At 44.3% G+C, this 14,717-nt stretch overlaps 1 protein-coding gene across 3 annotated transcripts in view; it reads right to left on the bottom strand.

The window, feature by feature from the left end:
* The window catches only part of ENTPD3 (ectonucleoside triphosphate diphosphohydrolase 3), a 31,925-nt gene extending 17,534 nt beyond the window's left edge, over window positions 1–14,391 (bottom strand). The window contains exons 1-5 of one of the 3 annotated variants that reach the window (XM_032459173.1): window positions 14,302–14,366; window positions 13,795–13,862; window positions 13,425–13,476; window positions 10,056–10,183; window positions 1,140–1,257 (exon numbers count right to left, since the gene is read on the bottom strand). In XM_032459173.1, coding sequence (XP_032315064.1) covers window positions 1,140–1,257; window positions 10,056–10,183; window positions 13,425–13,464 — 286 coding nt within the window. In that variant the 5' untranslated portion in view covers window positions 13,465–13,476; window positions 13,795–13,862; window positions 14,302–14,366. Of the gene's footprint in view, window positions 1–1,139; window positions 1,258–10,055; window positions 10,184–13,424; window positions 13,477–13,794 lie in introns of all 3 variants that reach the window. The other 2 variants (XM_032459171.1, XM_032459172.1) reach the window with 2 other exon arrangements.
* Between the last annotated feature and the right edge of the window lie 326 nt (window positions 14,392–14,717).

The raw sequence follows: 14,717 nt of genomic DNA on the forward strand, positions 1-14,717 counted from the left end.
TGCTACTCATATCAACACTGATGAATCTTAAAAACCAAGCGTGAGTGGACAAAGCAAATTACAGAAAAATAAATGGTTCTAATTATATAAGTATGTGCTTGATTCTGTTTTCAAAAACAGGAAAAACTAAATGCATAAGGATAAAACTATGAAGAAGAACAGGAAACAGTCAACGTCCAATTCAGGCTACGTTGTGAAGGAGGCAGGGACTGTGTGGAGGGGCACTAAGGATCCTGATAATGTTCTGTTTTCAGGCGTTGGCAGCTCACCGGCCAAATACAGTTCACTACCTTCTTCTAAACAGGCTGTGAGCTAAGATATTCTTACTTTTTAATTTTTAAATGTTGGGGGAAATTTTTTAGAATACTATTTAGTAACATTTGAGAATTATATGAAATTCAAAATTTCAGGGTCCATAAATAAAGCTTTACTGGAACAAAGCCAGACCTGTTTGTTTACATATTTTCTGTCTCTCTCCTCCCCGTCCATCCCACATACACAGCCAACTGGAATACAGTTTTCCTACTGGATTAGTTTTCCATGAGTCTCATATCTTATGACAGAGGCATTGACTGCCTTTGTTCTGGACTATATTTTCAAGGACATTTGCATAACAAATAGGCTCAGAAAGATACAAATACTGTTTCCCTCCAGAGCAAAATGCAGGCGTGTTCAGCACCCATTATAAATGTTTCAGGGTTCCTTTTCTGTAACACAACCCACTATGTGAGCAGGTACCATCTGGCCGTCTTTACTTCATCCTGTGCAAATTGGGGCTCAGAGAACCAGCATAAGAAATAGCTATAGATATTACTGTAATAAATTGTCCTTTGTTTCTGACCCTGGAGTCTTGTGTCTTCCACCAGCATCCACAAAAGTGCGGCAAAGTAAAATCTCATGTCATTCACAGTTCTTGACTGCTCCAACCCCTCATGTTTTATAGATGAAAAAACTCAAGTCCAGAGAAGGGAAGGGACTGGCCAGAGGTCACTGCACTGATGAGTAGCAGCACTGATACAAGGGCTCATATTTCCCTGACACTCAGTCCAGTGCTCACTTTCTGCCTCCTGGCAGCATCTCAGGACCTCTGCAGGCCCCTGAAGCACATTCCAGCACTCCCTTGCTTCTCTGGGTCTTACCTTTTACACTACATTTGAAGGTTTCGCTGACCACTCCAGTATTATTCTCCTTCTCTGCTGGCCACTGATACACATAGACTGTGGTTCTGGAAGACCCGGCATCGAGCACGATTCCATACTGAATAAAAGGGGGATGGGAGAGTCAGAGATGGGCTCAGCCTCTCTGAGGACCCCTTTTCTCAGTGGGCCACTGAGAACCCTGAGTCCTCCTAAGAGCTTTACCCACACTGCTTCATTTAGGTAGGAGCTGACCAAGAAGGAAAAACTATTTTCGCCAAACCAACTTTGTCTCCATGGACTATAGGGGAAGGTGGGTCAGGTGTCCTAGGCCATAGTTCTCAGCCTTGGCCACACATTAGAATCACTTGGGGAGCTTTTAAAAGTCCCAGCACCAAGGCTGCACCTGAGACCCATTAAATCAGAAACTCTAGCAGTGGACCCAGGCACCAACAGTTTTAAAGCTCCCTTGGTGATTCCAGCACACAGCCAAGGTTGAAAATGAATACACCAAGCATCTTGCGTGCAGAGACAGTCCCCTGATTCCTCTTCATCCGACTCCCAGGTGGGGAGCAGAAACCACCTGGGGCTCAGGAGGAAAATGAATAGTCAATTGCCTACTGCGCTCTTTTCTCCAAACTTCTAGGCCTATCATCCTGGGAATAAAAAACCAAAAGGAAATCGTAGGTAGGACGTTCTCACAAGGGAGAGACACGTCGAAATCTGCATCAGCCTTCAGAGTGAAAGTATTCATAATTAAGGAGGGAAAAAAACAGAATACAAGTGGATAGTGACATACTGTCCCACTTTGGTGGTCAGGAGGGTGTTGCCGGTCCTCTTGCCCAGCTTGAGGCAGGCACTGGGGAGCTTTGCCTGAAGGTGTGGCCTGGGCCAGACCCTGGACCAGGGGGAAAGTGCATTAGCAGCCTAGGGGCACTGGAATGAGTTATGCTGACCTAGTCAGTGTCTGGTTGGGCCTAGAGTCAGCCCAGGGCATCAGATGCTCCTGGGTGGCAGCTTTCCCCCAATTCCACCACCACTGAGTTAGCCTGTCCTGTCCCAGGGAGGAAGATGAAGTTGGATTCTGGAGGCAGGTCAACTCAGATGGATTCCAGCTTTCCTAATCCTGGGTAAGAGGCCTGACCTCTTCTTCACCTTCAGACAACTTACTTTCAGAAGTAAATAGGAGACCATCTGCCTGATGCTCAGTGGCTGCTCAATAAATACAGGCTACATAGAAAAATCAGTCAAGCAAAATAAAGTCACAAAGCAAGAAAAAGGAAAGAAAAGTAACAGCCCTCGAATCCAGCTGTTGTTTTAACACCTTGTTATGTATCTCTTCTAATGGTCTTCTGGGCATAGAGCCACATATACACCTATGTGTTTAGACATATTTTTTAAAGCATTTTTTAAAATTGAAGCATGGTTAATTTATAATATTGTGTTAGTTTCAGGTGTACAGCAAAGCGATTCAGTTATCCATATATATGTATATATCTATATTCTTTTTCCTATTCTCTTTCACTGTAGGTTATTCCAAGATATTTTTTGTATATATATACATATATTTATTGAAGTATAGTCAGTTTACAATGTTGTGTCGATTTCTGGTGTACAGCATAATGCTTCAGTCATACATGAGCATACATATATTCATTTTCCTATTCTTTTTCACCATAAGTTACTACAAAATATTGAATATAGTTCCCTGTGCTATACAGTATAAGCTTGTTGTTTATCTATTATATATATATTAAATATCTGCAAATCTCAAACTCCCAATTTATCCCTTCCCACCCTCTTCCCCTCCTGGTAACCATAAGTTTGTTTTCTGTGTCTGTGAGTCTGTTTTTGTTTTATAAATAAGTTCCTTTGTCTTTTTTTTTTTTTTTCAGATTCCACGTATAAGTGATATCATATGGTATTTTTTTTTTTTCTCTTTCTGGCTTAGTTCACTTAGAATGACAATCTCCAGGTCCATCCATATTGCTGAGAATGGCATTATTTTATTCTTTTTTATGGCTGAGTAGTATTTCATTGTATAAATATACCACAAGTTCTTTACCCAGTCATCTGTCAATGGACATTTAGGTTGTTTCCATGTCTTGGCTGTTGTAAATAGTGCTGCTATAAACATTGGGGTGCATGTATCTTTTTGAATTAAGGTTGCTTCTGTAGTACAAGGTATTGAATATAGTTCCCTATGCTATACAGTTAATACTTGTTGCTTATCTATTTTATATATGGTAGTGTGCATCTGTTAATCCCATACTCCCAATTTATCCCTCCCTCTCCCTTCCCCTTTGGTAACCATATGTTTGTTTTCTATGTCTGTGATTCTGTTTCTGTTTTGTAAATAAGTTCATTTGTACTATTTTTTTAGATTCCACAGATAAGTGATAAATGATCTTTGTCTTTCTCTGTCTGACTTACTTCACTTTGTATGACAATCTCTAGGTCCATCCTGTTGCTGCAAATGGCATTATTTCTTTTTTATGGCTGAGTAATATTCCTGTGTGTGTGTGTGTGTGTGTGTGTGTGTGTGTGTGTGTGTGTGTGTGTATACAACATCTTTATACATTTATCTGTTGAGGGACACTTAGGTTGCTTCCCTGTCTTTGGTATTGTACATAGTGCTGCTATGAATTTTGGGGTGCATATTTCTTTTCAAATTAGAGCTTTCCTCTTTCCTAGATATATGCCCAGGACTGGGATTGCTGGATCATATTTTTAGTTTTTAAAGGAATCTCCATACTGTTTTCCATAGTGGCTGCACCAATTTACATTCCCACCAACAGTGCAAGAGGGTTGCCTTTTCTCCACACCCCCTCCAGCATTTATTATTTGTAGACTTTTTGATGTTGTCCATTCTGACCAGTATGAGGCAGTACCTCATTGTAGTTTTGGTTTGCATTTCTCTGATAATTAGCAATATTGAGCATCTTTCATGTGCTCGTTGGCCATCTGAATGTCTTCTTTGGAGAAGTGTCTATTTAGGTCTTCTGCCCATTTTTGATTGGGTTGCTTTTTGGTTATTGAGTTGTATAAGCTGTTTGTATATTTTGGAAATTAAGCCCTTGTTTGTCGCATTGTTTGCAAATATTTTCTCCCAGTCTGTAGATTGTCTTTTCATTTTGTTTGTGGTTTCCTTTGCTGTTCAAACTTGTGAGTATGATTAGGTCCCATTTGTTTACTTTTGCTTTTATTTCTGTTGCCTTGGGAGACTGACCTAAGAAAACATTGCCATGATTTATAGACATATGTTTATGTTTTTATATCAGCACAGAATTACACTGTACTTAATCTTCTCCAATGCTTTTTCTTACTTAAAAAGTATGTCATGAACACCTCTCTCTACGAGTAGAAATACTATCATGATTTTTAAGACATTCATCACATCCACTGTGAGATGTACAGTAACTAATTTAACCTGTTCCCAGATTCTAAACTTTCTATCACAAATGCTTGCTTCATTTGAAATGGGACCAAATTTTAAAAAAAATCTTGCCCCAGCTTCTCCATTCTATTGAAAAAGAACATCCTGTGTATATTGGTATTTGAACTTAGATGGCCTCTTAACCTCAGCTATTCAGTCTGATGAGTGTTGACTGGGATCCTGACATGACACCCCCCCATGGTGAACAAGGGAAGCACTGTTCACAATCTGTTCCAGGCAGAGGCTCACCATGAGATTAAAGCACAGGTTGAAACTGAAGGAAACCAGGCACTTCAGAGGTCTGAGGCTCCCTGTCAGTCTGCTTTCTTTCCTTCCTCCTGCTTTCAACCTGCTCACCACCCCCGCCACCCGGCCCCTCCATGGCTGGTGCTGAGAAAAGAAGAGAGAGAATAAGACAGCAACTACTCCACGGGGTGCCTGCCTGTCCCCAAATTTTTATTCCAACATTTCATTAAGAATGCATTTTCCTTTTGTATGAAGTTCGGGGCTGCTGGGCCAAGATCAAAAAGAAGGAAGAATATCCACTCTCATTTGTAACCCCAGAAAAATGGGATGCAGTTTCATCAGAATGGGTGGCAGCCAGAGACTTTGCCCTGAGCCTGGAGAAGTGGCAGCCCCTCTTGTACCCGCTGATGTGCTGACCGGGGCAGCCTTGAGGCCAAGTGCTACTTTTCTCTAACATGATTCATCTCTACCATCATTTACCAGCATTTTCAAAAGTGAAAAAATTAGTCTTTAACCAGTTTTCAGAGCTCATTTGTCTACATCAGTGCAACTCAATGTGGCTCCATGGAGGGAGAGGAGAGTAGCAAATGAATTTCATTCAGTTCAGCTAGGGGGGTGATGTCTGGATGAAAAGGAGTAAGTCACCCTTTGTCTAATGCAGTGTCAGAAAAAAAAAAAAACAAACCCTGAATGTGGAACTGAAGACACACTCAGTGGGTGAACCAAAAGGAAACAGTCTTCCATGAACCCCACGGTCCAAAACTCAAGGACTATGTGAGCTTCTAACAAAAGCAAAGACCATAAGATCAGCTTTCTTAGATACGTTTATCATTACTGTTATTATCATTATCATTATTACTCTACTTAATGATAAGAATAGTAGTAGTATAAACATTTGTTGAGCACTTACAGTGTGCCAGGTACTGCACAAAGGGTGTGTGTTATCATCATCCCCATTTGACAGATGGGGAAACTGAGGCTAACAGAGGTGAATAATTAGTCAAAGTCACAGGCTTGGAATCAAGCCTGGGTCTGACTCTCCAAACTGTGCTCATAGCCCCTGTGCTTTCAGTAAGTTCCAAGGAAAACAAGTCTTTAATGGGGTGACTGCTTAGTAAGAAAGTGCCTGGTATGGTGTGGCAGACTTTCTTCGTTCAGACAAAACATCCTTCAAAAGCAAACTCTTTAGTTATGTGGTGTGCAGATCTGGCTGGAGAGGAGATAGACCAATTTAAATACGGAGCTGGGGCTTTCTGGAAAGGAAGAAACCAATTGCCCAACTCTTGCTCTCCAAGGGGTAGATCGAAGTGGATCACAAGGCATCAGAGATTCAGGCTGATGACTGAGAATGGGTGAGGGTTAGAAGGAAATGGTTTTAACACAGCCTGACCCAGTGGTTGTGCTTTGGAGAGTGATGGCTGAGCATGTGACCCATCGTGGGGATCTAATGCGACCTGAGCAGATCATGGCAGAAAAGCAGTGTCCCTGAAACTCTGGGACTCTGCAGGGCCCCTCTTCAACAGTAACATTATGTGGCTGTGAGTGGCAGCAGCAGTGGGGTATTGATCAGAAGGGAATGAGAAGCTCCAGAGCTTATAAACAATTGCGACTGGGGATTGGGAGGGCAAAACCTCAAGAGAAAGATACTGGACTTCATAGTAGTGAAGTGCGGGGGGGGGGGGGGCAAGTGAAAGGTAAAGGCGATGTCATCATGTTTACTCTTGAAGCTGACAGAGCAGGTCAGACCAGTAATGATGAAGAAGGGACTGGGGATATTTGCAACCTTGGCTAAGTTTTAATAGTTCTGCTTTTAAACTCAGATAAACCAAGGTTAGGAAAGCCAATGCTGGACTGAATAGCCAGATATCATGACCTTTCACGTGGCTCTTGAGGAACATCCCAGGGACCTCCACGGATAGGCCGCTGTGGAACTGGCCCCTCAAAACCAACTGTCAGCTGCACACGAAGGTGAAACAGGGCTCAAGGTTTGAAACCATAAATAACGCAACAGCCCTTATATTTACTTGCCGGCACCTCCACACTGCCCTGCTCTCCCCCAGCACACATTGCAAAACAAAAGGGAAAGGTCTCTGGACAGCCTGAGAAAAGCTGCACGTGAAATGTCCCCTTTCAAGCTGTCATTCTGCTCCTGCTTCAGCTGACCCAGAACATCTGTCTTTTCTCCCATTCAACACACGCAGTGAAGCTGGATGGGCCTTCTGAGCCAATATCCTACTGTTGTACACGTCCTGTCCCCTACAACTGTGGCTGGGCCCGACAGCCAGCCTCTGAAGAGATTCAAAGTCTCCTCTTTGAACTGTCTGCTCATTGGTGAGGGTGTGCTGCCGGTCCTTCCAAACCCTTGCTTTAGGCCAGTGCTCTCTGCTCTGTTTTCTTTCTTCTCTGTCAATTCTGCTGTTTCCAGTCTGTGTAACTGCAGGAAGCTGTCTGCCCTTTCTGTCCCTCTGTTTTCTCACCTTCAAAATGGGAATAATAATAATCTATCTATAGTGAACAGTCACTGAGGGTTCCTTGCCCCCAAGCCCTCAGACCTCACCACTGTGATGCCCAACCGTGCACTTTCCACCTGCCTGAAGGCTTTCTCCAGTGGCCGAGCCCCCCACCCCCACCCCGAGCACATGGCATGCCAGAAATACTAGAGAGTTAAGGAGAGCAGCTCTCAACCAATGACTAGTGGAGGCTGGGGTGTAAATACGCTCTTGATTGGGATGTCTGTGAGGCAGGTGTCCTATACGGCCTATGGCCCTTGGTAAAGGACATCCTGAGGTGAGTTCTGCACTGGCTCCCAGAGATCCCCAGCAGGACTAAGCCCCAGCTGCCCATTGGCTCACTTCTCCATCCCCCACCTGTGCTCCCTGGGGTCACCCCCAGATGACCTTCTTGCACCCCTATCTTTGACTAAGAGAACAAACCTGACACAGTAGCATTAAACATGAGTGGTCTCCTCCTTCAACAGGGCCCTCCATACTGCCCTGGCATCCACTTCCCTCTGCTCACTTTACTCTTCAAGTCTTCTAATTCTTCCATGTCCCTCCAGTATGAACAGAGAACTTATCTCTCACCTCCCAGGACACATGGAAACCAGCAGCTGGCAACTGCCTTCACTAGGCCATCCCTCATTTTTGAAGGGCATGAGGGAAATTCTTATAAATGAAGATTTCTGCCCTGCCTGGCCCTCAGCCTGTTTTCTTCCCACCCCTGGGAAAGATCCACAGAGTAAAGAGCCCCATACACATGTATGTTGACTGTAGAAAGTGGACTAGCTCAGACCCCACATCCATACTCTGTCTACTCTCCCTGGAAGCAGCTGCCCCTTTGCCACCTCTCAGACCAGTGATGAGGTCTGTCTTCAGAGGGAGACCCACACAGACCCTGGATTCTGGGGTTCCAGGCACCATAGCATGTTCCAGAAGGGAAAGCATGGCTCTGGGTGGGCACATACATGTATCCCATGGAAAGATAAACCTGGAGCACAAGTAGAGCTGGCTCCTTTGATTTATGGGGTCTCAGGCTAGTACTAGGGTCTGAGAATTGTTTCTGGGTCTGAGTGGTACCTGCCTTCCCCTGAGTTGGGAGGGCACATACCTCCCCCAATGCAGCAAACCTTCCTGCCTCTACACCCATCCTCTCTACCTTCCCTTCTGTGCGAAAGAGGACGCGTTCTCCCATCAGAGGCCAGTATCTCCTCCTGGGTTCCCAGTTCAGAATTTAGGATTAAGGAGAGATGGGAATGTAAGTGAAGAGAGGCCTGACTGTGTAACCAGGTTTTGGTCCTGCCATCCACTGGCCAAACCTATGTTTCCTCACTTGCAAAATGATGGTGATGGTGCTTGTCCACCTTCCATAGTTGGCACAAGGGTTAAATGAGATAATTCAAGGAAAAATGCTCACTCAACTGAATAGCAATTTACAAAGTTTAAGGAGATGGTATTTCTCCTAGTTGCAATCCTGATTTTATGTAGTTTATGGAAGAAGGCAGTGCCTGGAGCTTGGGAAACAGCTTCTCCAGACCTTAGCTAATGTTTTTGGACAGCCAGACAACTTGTTTTCCTGTCACCATTGGACAGTTGCATGAGGTTTTATTTTTCTTTTTCTGTTTTATTCATGCTATTCATGGGGGGCTGAGATTCTTAGTAAAATATCTTATAAAAGAACCAAATTCCATAATCTAAAAAAGATTTTCCTTTAATCCTTTAGAAATTGGACTCAGGATGGTGGATCAAACTCACCCACAGAGCCAAGGCAATATTAGTTTCCTTTTTATCTTTTAAAAACTTCTATTTCAAATATAGCCTCGAACAGTCCCTAACAGCTAGAAGATGTAGAAGGGACTCTGAGGTCAAGAATAAATGCTAAATGAGATTCAGATAACATAGTTGAATTACTTGGCCCCTATGGCCCTCCAGCTCAGAAGGGTTTTCACATTTTTAAAGAGTCATAAGAAGATTAAAACAAACGACCAAAGAAGGTATGTGACAGATAGTAGAAATGGCTCTCAAAGCCTAAAATAAATGCAATTTGGCCCTCTACAGAGAAATACCAAAATAACTGAAGGACTCACTGAATCTCTTCACCTTTCATCTGACAGTGCCCCATGGGCTCACTTCCCATTATCCTTACAGCCAAGGCTGAAGGAATACCTATGGTTCTCAGCCTACCAGGGAGCATTCATTTGGGGATGGACATATCAAGGGCTGAGAGAGGCCTCTGGACTTAGCACAAGGTCCTGAGCAATTTTTCACGGGGAAGAGTCAGAGGGATCATGGCACACTTCTAGATCCAAAGAAGGTAGCACAGCACAGCTCAGGAAGACCTTGAGTCCTTGATTTTTGTTCACCCTGGCTCGGCCAGAAGAGGAGCCTGGGTCTCCTGGTCTCCACTCACGTGCAGGGTTGTGTGGTCTGGGGGACCTGACAAGCTGCTAAATCTTTGGTAGCTGTCTGTAACTCTTGGCTACAAAGTCTAACTTTGGTTCCAACAGGCAAGAGTCAAAGCAAAACCACGTAGTCCTAGAGGAGGGTGTTACCACTATCAATTTGTCGCCTCCAGCATCACAAACCCAGCACGCCCAGTCCTTCTCACTTGGATCTTCCGCCACCTTCCCGAAGCTCCAGCTAGAGGCAGGGGGAGAATTTTCTTCTCTTCGTATTCATGCTTTAGAATCATTTATGTCAGAGCCCGTTTCTTCCCTTCAGTGCCAACCCTTTCACACTTACCTTCAGTCCTGGAAGGAGGACCTCCTTCTGGTGAATCTGGATGACTGTGATAGTCACAAGTACCACAGTGCTCAAAAGCAAGACCACGAAGGTAATGATGGCTGGAGTTCGGGAGAAGCCCTTGAGGCCTAAAACGGGAAGACCCAGAAGACATATGAGGGGGAACTGGGAAGAGGGCACTGGCCTTCTTTGTAGAATGTGGACTGGGAGCATAACCACATACATAAGTCACTTCTTCCAGCTTTAGTGAGACCCACACTTCTAGTGCAGAGCAGCAACTAGGCTCCAATACCCATTTATCTTTCCTCCTGCAGTATGGCAGTGGTTTAGTTCTCTGGTATTTCCCAAAGTGTGTCATGCATATTACTGGTCGTCCCTGAGATGATTTCCATTAACATTTGTTTCAGTGTAGATTTGAAAACTATGGGTTTTCTATTAAAGCAGGTGATATAATATTTCATTTTAAAATAATCTCAGATAAATAAAAAGAAATTAACATTGTATTTCAAATATAATCATTTATGATAAAGTTCAGTACATGGTGACATTGTCAGGCAATACGTGTTCTCAGTAAGAATTCAAACACAGTCATTTTTCCTGTGTCTATAGTGAAGGCATAGAGTCTCACCTACATCTTCACAAACTAAGAGTAACTAGGCCGCAATCCATGTGTTCCCTCCCAAAGGGGTCATGTAATCTCTGGTGTTTGTGTTTTAATCATAACATGTAAACTATATCTACCTATTTAAAAGCAAAAGAAAAAATGTAGCAGATGAATAGTCTTCTACTAAGTATACAGCCCCTGAATAAAGTTAATTATAATTATATGTATTATATTAATAATAGATAATGTATGTCTACTTACTAAACTTTAACTAATATTACTTAACTACATGCTTATGAGCAGATACTTACTTGGGTCTTAACAAACCGGTGGGCTAATGAAAATTTCATAAATAAAGTAGCAAATAGGTTCATAAAAAAAAAAAAAAAGAAAGAAACTTTCTGAAATGATACCATTTATGTGAAGTTCTAAAACAGGCAGGTGATAGAAATCAGAACAGTGATTCCACAAGGGTTTGGGGCAGGGCTCCCCTGGGAAGGAACACCTGGGCACTTTCTGGGGTAATGGAAGTGCTCTTATATTTTAATAGGATTGTGGGATATATGGGTGTGTGCATTTGTCAAAATTTATCAAACTTTCCAAAGTCCATTGGGAAAAATTGAAAATCAAAGTAAACCATCTCCTTAGGCACAATTTCCCTTAAAATTTTTTAAAAAATAAATCGTCTCTATCCTAAAAACATATCCTTTGAAAGACAAGAATACCCAATTTAGGAACACAACTTAAGATCTACCCATTTCACTGTATATAAATTATATCTAATTTTTTAAAAAGACTTTTAATTAAAATATTGACTAAGTAATAGTATTGTAGAACTACTGTAGCATAAACATAAATGGTGATTCCCAAATGGCTGAAATATGATAAACACTAGAGTAACAGGAAGATCATTAATTTGGAGAATCCAAATATGTATCTCATCAGTTGGGTATTTAAATGTAAATTAATGAAAGTGAAATAAAGTTTAAAAATCTCAGTTCTTTAGTTTCACTAGCTGCATTTCAAGTGTTCAGTAACCAGAAGTGGCTACCATATTGGACAGTGTAGCTACAGATCCTTCCCACCATCACAGAAAGTTCTATTGAACAGCAGTGGGGTAGCTCCTGTCCTATTCCAGAACACCCACTTCTAGGTCATCATAGCCTAAGCTCTAGTCCTTCATTATTTCTAGGAGACATTTTCCTGGAAGAAAAAAAGAGCGTATATATACTACCATGTAAAGTTAGATTCAGCCTCAATATCCAGTCACATCCCAATACTCATTGCATGGGGAGGCCAGTCATGCAGTGGGTCTCAATAGCTCAGAATGGCCAACTCTAACCACGCCATCTGATTCCCCTGCAGTTATAGATTCAGCCACAGACACTTCCTGATATCAAAGGTAGTCATTTAACACCTTAATTCTTCTGTCTGGCCACTGGGAGTGAACTGGAGGGGAATTTGTCAATATTTGTCAAAAATACAAATGTGTATACCATCTTACTCACAATATCACTTCTGGAAATTTGTTGCATAGAACTAGCCCCATGTGTTTAATGACATACACAAAGTTACTCATTGCAGAATTGTTCGTCATAGCAACTGGAGGGAGGCCAACCACTGTCAAGTTGACCTTCAGAGCCTCTGAAGTGGTCTAGATAATCTTTCTGTGATTCTCAATCAAAGGAAATGACCCAGACAGAAACCGGTTTATCTATAGAGACAAATTTTTGGATCAGCTTTTAAAGAACGCATATGCCAGCGTAAGTTACAGAGGTTTAAGGGATCCCCCCCCCCGCCCCCAACCAACAAGACAAGGTAGAGATTTAATCTGCCCAGTTAAACTTGTCCTTTGGAAGGAATGTAACAAGTTAGTCTGCATGTGTGATGTTACAGTATATATGTGAAAATTTCAGAGTGTTCTGAATACCCAATTTAGGGGCACAATTAAAGAACATCTGTCCACTGGGCGGGAGGAGGGTGATATGTAAGCAGTCTCCTGACCACAGCCACGGTGCTGGCCTCCTAAGTACTTACTCTGCGCTACAGCAATTTTCAGGTAAAAAGCTATGATTACCTTAAACAAACCCTTGCCCAAGCAGAAAAGCCTATCACAAAGCAAAATGGACTAGACCAGATCTCATTCATCTAGGGAATGCAGCCTAAAGCTGTGCTGTCATTAGGCCTGGAGAAACACTGTAATTACCAGGTGCCCCTTCTGGGCTTCCACATGAGCAACTGCAAAACGTGCTCTAGAGGCAGGCAGGCAGGGCAAGCTTGGAAGCGTGTCTGAGTGTGTATGAGAATTCTACACATGTGCCTGCAGTATCAACTGTAACAACACTGACCTATGGTGGGGGGTGGTGTGTGTGCTGTAGGCGCCGTGCCAGCAACAACACTTGGATGGAAAGAGAGGCAAGATCCAAGTACTTTACAGTTCATCACAAAATCAACAATATTCTAAAGCAGACCTAACACACAGCTGGGTAAGGGAAACCACAAGGGCCAAATTAATGGATTATGCAAACCGGAAAAACCATTTGAGCGAAACAAGCATGTTAGTCCTTGTTTTGTGTAGCGTTGATGAAAAGAATTACTTCTATCTGAGAAATGCTGGTGGTGAAAGCCGAGTGAGCAACTGAGCCTCACACGAAAGGGGTTAAACCGTCGTTAGCAGGGGGACACGGATGAAGAGCTGTGGGCTAAAGCTGGGGTTCTTATGTGATGAGACAAAATCCCACTTGCTGCTGCTGAGCGACACTAACCTGCTTGCTCACAAGGTTGGCGGGTCAGTCCAGTGAACATCTTTCCTTCCAGCTGCAGGTAAGAGAGAGCACAGAATGACAGCGTGTCCTTGGCCCCTGACTTAAGAAGTTCCCAAAAACTTGCACTGTGTTAAACACAAGCCCACTTCACTTCTCCCAAAGGAAAACCTTCTCGGGGCCAGATGAACCTACAACTTCCGAGACAGACCCGAAGCTGGGCTTACATTGTAGGATCATCATCTACCACGCCCTCCAACCCCCGCCCCCGACCAAGATGCAAGGAAAGGAAAAAAGAGGGGGTTTGCTGAAATTTTAAACTCAAAAAAAAACTTCAAAAAAGAAATCAAGCTTTTCTTGCGGATTTTCTCACCTGTACAGACCTCTCTGGACAGAACAAATCTTCCACCGATTATTAACATCCACAGAGCAGAGACAGGGCTGTTCTCCAAAGGACACCAACAAGGAAAGTTTCTGTGTATAGTCGTGACCCGCGAGTCCGAGGTCACCCTTTCAAGACCCAGGGCGGGTGTATGTGGCTGCTGGCTGGCGACTATTGCAAAGGGATGTCGGGTCCCCGGGATCCAGCGCTCCAGAATCTGGGAGGCCCCACGCTGGACTGCGTCTCGGCACAGCCAAGGTAGCCAAGAGCCCAGCGCATCTCCAGACCCGAAGAAGCGCTCCGTAAAGACGCGTCCACGTCTCTGGGCACAGTAGGGACCACCTCCCTGCCGCCCAAGGATGTGGGGCTCGCGTCCTTCGGTCCCTCCCACTGGCCCCCTGAGGAATCCGATTCCGTTTCCTTCCCTCCCTGTTCTCAGCCTTATGAAGCTTCTCGCTCCTTCCGTGGTGGCTCGGGCGCAAGATCCCCTGTCCTCACCTGTGCGCTGACGATCGGATGAAGGCGACCGGCGCTGCGGCAGTGCCGGCCAGGCGGCCAGCGTGCAGCAGGGTCCTGCGGAGGCGGGGGGAGGCGGGGCAGGGCAGGGCGGGGCTTCCGCGACCGGGCCTGCCCCCGGTGCCGGTCCCCTGCAGGGCACCTCTTCACCTTCCCACTGCTAGGTTCACCATCACCTCAACCCGAAGTCGGCGCTGGGGGATGGGAGGCTCGGCGAGGTCTTGGCCCTGCACCCGCGATCTCCCCCGGGCCTACCTGGAGGAGGGGGCGGAGGGGTGTCAAGAGCCTTTTATAATCTCTCTTAGTTTTCTCTACCGTCGCACCAAGCCTAAGTGGAGGGGAAGTGGGGGCAGGGCAGAGACTAGGCTCTCAGTGGGTGCGCACAGGTCGGCCCTGTG

Source organism: Camelus ferus, chromosome 17 (assembly GCF_009834535.1).
Source record: "Camelus ferus isolate YT-003-E chromosome 17, BCGSAC_Cfer_1.0, whole genome shotgun sequence".
Classification (NCBI taxonomy): Eukaryota; Metazoa; Chordata; class Mammalia; order Artiodactyla; family Camelidae; genus Camelus; species Camelus ferus.